General features: G+C 51.9%; 1 protein-coding gene across 7 annotated transcripts in view; it reads right to left on the bottom strand.

Moving 5' to 3' along the window:
• The window catches only part of GIT2 (GIT ArfGAP 2), a 43700-nt gene extending 39431 nt beyond the window's left edge, over positions 1-4269 (bottom strand). For all 7 annotated transcript variants that reach the window (XM_083470937.1, XM_083470935.1, XM_083470932.1 and 4 more), the window contains exons 1-2: positions 4021-4269; positions 1963-2096 (exon numbers count right to left, since the gene is read on the bottom strand). In XM_083470937.1, coding sequence (XP_083327063.1) covers positions 1963-2096; positions 4021-4072 — 186 coding nt within the window. In that variant the 5' untranslated portion in view covers positions 4073-4269. The remainder of the gene's footprint in view (positions 1-1962; positions 2097-4020) is intronic.
• Positions 4270-6000: the final 1731 nt, after the last annotated feature.

A 6000-nucleotide genomic window follows, 5' to 3' on the forward strand; every position in this document is an offset into this window, starting at 1 on the left:
ACAGACTGTTTGCTTAATGATCTGCTCCAGAATCTTCCCTGGTATTGATGTCAGACTGACTGGGCGGTAATTATTTGGGTCCTCTCTTTTCCCCTTTTTGAAAATAGGGACAACATTTGCCCTCCTCCAGTCTGCCGGGACCTCGCCTGTTCTCCAGGAATTCTCAAAGATGACTGCCAGAGGTTCTGAGATCACATCTGCCAGTTCTTTTAATACTCTTGGATGCAGTTCGTCTGGCCCTGGAGACTTGAATACATCTAAACTAGCCAAGTATTCTTGTACTATCTCCTTAGTTATTCTGGGCTGTGTTTCCTCTGCTGAATCATTTGCTCCAAATTCTTCAGGTCGGGCATTGCTTTCTTTATCGGAGAAGACTGAGGCAAAGAAGGCATTGAGGAGTTCAGCCCTTTCTGTGTCCCCTGTTTGCATTTCACCATCTTCTCCTCTGAGTGACCCCACTGTTTCTTTGTTCTTCCTTTTGCTACGGACATACCCATAAAAGTCCTTTTTTGTTGCTTTTAACCTCTCTAGCAAGCCTGAGTTCATTCTGTGCTTTAGCTTTTCTGACTTTGTGTCTACACGTGCTGGCTATTTGTTTGAATTCCTCTTTGGTGGTTTCCCCCCTTTTCCATTTTTTGTATACATCCTTTTTAAATCTTAACTCAGTTAAAAGTTCTTTAGATAGCCACCCTGGCTTCTTTAGGCACCTTCCATGTTTCCGTCTCATTGGTATTGCCTGAAGTTGTGCTTTTACTATCTCTGAAGTTGTGCTTTTACTATTATGATTCCTTGCAGTCGTTCATTTACATCTTGGATCTTAGCCCTGGGGATACAGCACACCTCCCGAGACATCTTGTCAGGCCCACTGATCACTGCTTCTCTTCCCCTCAGTAGGGAATCCCCTATCACCACTACACGCCTCCTCTTAGGTTTGGTCGGGGTTCTTCCGTGAGCTGTCCGTTCCAAGGTCGCCTGCACATTCCCTGAGGACTGACTTTGCTGCTCGTCTTCATATACCTGATTGACTGTAATGAGGGAGAGATCCTCAAATGGAGTCTGCTCTTCGTCTTCCATGCTAGGGGAGAGGACCTCAAAGCGATTGTGTATTTCTAAACAATCAGAGCGAACCCTGGGCCTCCTACTTCTTTGAGTCACGTTTCTCCATATATCTGGCACCTGTGTTGGTGAACTAGCCTCCTTCTCAGGGGTGTCCCCTGTCTCCTCCTTGGTGGAGACGGTGTTCTCTGTTGCTTCCAAGAAGAGCTCCAGCTCTCTAATTCTTTGGAGCGTAGCTACACGTTCCTCCAGTTGCTGGACTTTGTCTTCTAAGAGGGCAATCAACATACAATTGCTGCAGGTAAAGCTGCCTGCAACCTTTGGCAAGATGGCAAACATTGCGCAGGAACCGCAGGCGACTGCAGCTGTTCCCTCCCCTTCCATCTTGAGAACGTGTCGTTGGGGGGTGGCTACAGCGGTCCTCCATTATAAAAAGCATGAAGACAGGACAAATAACTCCCCCCCCCAAAAAAACCTAGGTCTCCCCCAACAAACGTTTGAGACTAGCGCCCCTAAATCTAAAAGATGGATCAAACTGCGCCGCTAGGCGCGCGCCGCTGCCCTGCAAGCTCTGATAAGCTCCTCCCACAGCTAATCACCTGACTCAACAGAAACCCTGCCCCCTCTGACCTTTGCACAGGGAGAGCAGCTAATCAGCCACAAAGAAACACACACACAAGAAAACCCTCTTTGCTCCTTCTTCAACTGCTGCCCTGCAAGCTCTTCTCTTCTCTTCTCTTCTCTTCTCTTCTCTTCAAGCTCTTCACAAGCGAGCTCTTCTCTTCCTCTGCCCCGTCCACCTTTGGGCCACACACGACTACTATGGGAAGCTGTTAGGCAGGAGGGGTGGTCATTTGCATGGGCAGCAGCGAGGCTCAATGGCATGATGAGCCCAGTGTGTGTTACCTGAAGCAGCGTTGTGGGCCACGGTGTGTGTTTCAGGTGCCTGACTTGGGAGATGTGCCGGCCCAGGCTCCTATGAACACTGCAGCATTCATCACAAATCAGAACTCCTCTGTTAACTGATGCCCAACATGGGTCTGAAAGAAAAACAGTGGCACATTTAGCATAGGAAGAGAGAGAGGCAGGAGTTTGGTTGCAAAGAAATTCCACTACTGTCCACTTCAGCCACAGGTAGTGCTTGGGTTTCTCAGGTCCAGTTTTTATATTTTAAAAACTACTCTACTTTGTGCATCACCAAACAAGGAAGGAAATCTGGATTTGTACTGAGCTCAGAGAAGGCACCCAGGGCATGAGCTAAAACAAGCTGCAAAGAATATGCCAGGGTCATGCAAAACAGGAAGCATGACAAGCATCACGCCAGATTTGGCCTTGAGTCACAAGCCAAGCTGTCTGGTGAACCGGAGCAGAACGGGAAGGTGCCTGGCAAAGCATGAGATCTCTTGAACTGAAGCTGAATAGAACATCTGTTGCACTACTGTCTTTACTGCAAAGGTGCATCATTATTAGAGAAGTTGTAAGAACAGCAGAGGGAAATTGTCAGTTCTCCCTGAAAGAGCTGAAAAACGCACACAATGAAGAAATGCTTGCATACTTGTTTAAGTGTGGGGGAAGATATGGGGCAAGACTGCTGAAACAGCCAGAAATTCCCATTTCCACATAAATTATTAGGGTCCCCTGTGCATTTCAAGAGCACGGCAACTCAGCCTCCACCCTTAAAACTACTTACTTAACAATGCAGCAAAGTGGAATTGCAAGCTGCAAGAAAGAAGAGCATCTACGCTTAACCTCAGAGCTCTCATTTGGGATTTATGTGCAGTATACCTGTATACATATTTTGTACTTGATGCTAGGCAGGCTCCCCAACTAGTACAAGTTGGCAACTTACTTACAGAAGGACAACTCATGGGTTTTTGAGTTGGGGGCACAGATTACCAAAGTTGCCTCTGTCTGATCTGGGGGAAGTGACTGCCACAGTTGTGGTGTATGCCCAAGTGCCCTCGGCTGTGTGAACTCAGCCCACAAATGGCAGAGCTGAAGTGGTGCTTTCGTGATGGTGCAATGGGGAGGAAGAAATCGTCCAGAGCCGGTACCTTGAATTGTGCCCAGACCACGAGGCAGACCTGAGATTCGCTGTGGCAGGAAGATCCACAACAACAGCCCACGGGGCAACCATTGGTAGCCACACGAGGCTCTGATGTCAGGGGCAATTCTGGCTCGTTCATCCAAGGTACAGGGGAAAGGCTCGGGCCCCTTGTGCCACCACAAGCAGAGCCGGGTGGTTTCTGAGAACTGGCTGCTGCTTTCTCTTGCCACCTGCAATTAACTCAAGGCAGGACGCGCAATTTCCGCAGCTGGTTTCCTGTTTGGGGCCCAGAATGTCATCTCCATCAAAGGCCCTGGGGGAAGAGGGTGTGTCCCACAAACTGCCCCCAAGCTGGGTGCTGGTGATTTTGGAAAACATAACCACCCGTGGATGGATCAGGCCCAAGGCCTTTCTAGCCTAGCATCCTGCATCCCATGGGGCCGGGGAAGCCTTTGGGAAGCCCGCCTTGCAAGGACCCGAGCAGAGCCTGCAGGAGGCTAGTGGGCCCCATCCAGCAAAGCCTCTTGTTCCCGGGCGGGCAAGGGAAACCCATGTGCAAAGGGGAGATGGGGGGCCCCTCTTTAAACCCCTCCCTCCCTCTTTCACAGACACCCCAAGCCCAGAGCGGAGAGGTGCCGGGGCTCCCCCGACAGTTCCCCCCTCGCCACCTGCTCCTTCCCCCACCCGCTTGCGAGGGGAGGCCCTCTGCACATGCCCAGAGGCCCCCTGCACACCCCCAGGCGGGCCTCCCCTCAGCGGGATCGCAGCCCTCCCTTTCCCGGCGGCCTCTCCCGCGGCAGCCCCGTGACGAGAGAGCAGCCCTGGGGTGCCTGGGTCCCTCGGACGCCTGGGTCCTTCGAGCTCCGCGGTGCCCCCCGCCCGCCCGTCGTCCGCCCCTGGTCTCCCGCGGCGCTTACCGGGAGCGCTGCAATCGGCGCACACGTCGCTGCTCCGCAGCCGCTTGGACATGGCCTAGCCGGGCCGGGTGGAGCCGCTCGGGGGGCCGCCGCTCCCGCTAACGGGTCCCTCTCAGCCCCGCCAGTCACGGGGAAGGCGTCCTGCGCGTGCGCGCGCCACCAGCGCACCTCTTCGCGCGAGCCGAGGCATTCGCCAAGCCGCTTGCGCCAAGTGCGCTCCTCACCATCGCCGCGCGGAGGGTCCGTGACGAGGGACGCTGGGGCGGGGCCTCGGGCGGCCATCTTGCCGCCGGGAAAGGTGAGGCATGCGGCGACCATATTTGTTGCGGGTAAAGGTGGTCCATTATTAGTGCTACTGTTTTTACAAAATTGACACTCCAGGAAAACTTAGGGAAGAAAATTAATATGATAGCCCTCTTAAAAAATCTGAAGGGCTGTCCCATGGAAGATGAAGCAAGCTTGTTTTCTCCTGCTCTGGAGAGTAGGACTCAAACCCATGGCTTCAAGTTACAAGAAAGGAGATTCTGACTAAACATCAGAAAAAACTTTCTGACAGGAAGAGCCATTCAGCAGTGGAAGGTCTCCCTCCAGAGGTTGTGGACTCTCCTTCCTTGGAGGTTTTTAAGCTGAGGTTGGATGCCCATCTGTCATGGATGCTTTAGTTGAGATTCCTGCATTTTAGGACGTTGGAGTAGATGAGCCTTGGATTCCCTTCCAACTCTACAATTCTATGATTCTGTGATTCAATCCCAAGCCAGAGACCTGCCTCTTTAAACCCTTTGATCCAAGGAAGGGGCAGAGCCTGGAAGGTGATCATCTATAAAGCCCTCATAAAAGCTCACCTGGAGCTCTCCACAGTGCTGCAATTACTGGCCTTGCCCCATTGTGAAATCAGTGAAATCAGAATAGGACATACGGTAAGTGGAGCCTAATGGATGAGCAAAGGGGACCCATCTTGTCCATCCTTCTATTCTCAGTGGCCAACTAGATATCTATCTATTTGGGATTGTACAGCTCTAGGCAGGCCTAAGCCACCATGCCACCCCAGTCATGTGCTGATAGCAGAGTTAACCAGGGTTCCATCTGCACCCCATGCAAATATGACTTGCCCAATGAGAGCACTTCCTCAATCTGGTGATCCTCTTTTGAGCCCCTCCCTGCTCTGTAGCCCTGCAGCCTCCAAACCAGCAAAGGAGAGGCCAAGTTCCCCTCTGTCCTCTTTGCTGGCACAGCCACAGCCTGTCCGGAGGCACCTTGGGTGGCTATTTAAGCTGAAGCCCCCTGGCATGTCACTGGCTGTGATGAATGATGTTCCAAGAAAATTTGCTATTTTCTGCTCCCAGACAGACAAGCGGATGTATCTTGAATGCCAATGAGTCCCCCGTCTGAGGAGGAACTGGGGAGACCAGGCAGCTGCTTTTCAGATTTGTATGTAAAAGCCCCCCCCCCCTTTCCAAGTTTCCCCTGCTGTGCCCGGGCATGCCTTCCCCCTTCATCTATCATTCTAAAACATTTCTGTCTTGCTATTCAGCCGCACACACCCCTGCGACGAAGCAGCTTACAAAAACTAGTAGACAGTTTTGCCCTTAGCTCTGCAATTTAAAATACACAACCCACAAGGAAAAAGAGATTGGGAGGGAGGAGGAAAGCAACAAGCTCAGGCAGGTGTTCTTAAAGTCACAGTTCTTCTAATGAACCGTTGGGATAGAAGAGATGAACTGCTTCTCCCTTGGAGGTTAATTTTGAAAAACAAAGTGGCAAACTGCTATGGCTCTGCCTTGGACCAGTATTTGCCTGAAGCCTTCCAGGAAGCATGGGAGACCATGGCACCTCTCTTGGCTAGAAATTAAGCCATGGCTGAGCCCACCAGAAGTGGCACCTCAACGTAGCTGGGCTCGCTCTGGGGTCCTGTGTCTGTTCCAGGTCTCATGGCTGAGGCACTGGCTTGGGCTTTCCCTGCGGGAAGCGGGGAACCCAAAG

Source organism: Podarcis liolepis (genome assembly GCF_965112155.1).
Source record: "Podarcis liolepis genome assembly, chromosome: 13".
Taxonomy (NCBI): domain Eukaryota; kingdom Metazoa; phylum Chordata; class Lepidosauria; order Squamata; family Lacertidae; genus Podarcis; species Podarcis liolepis.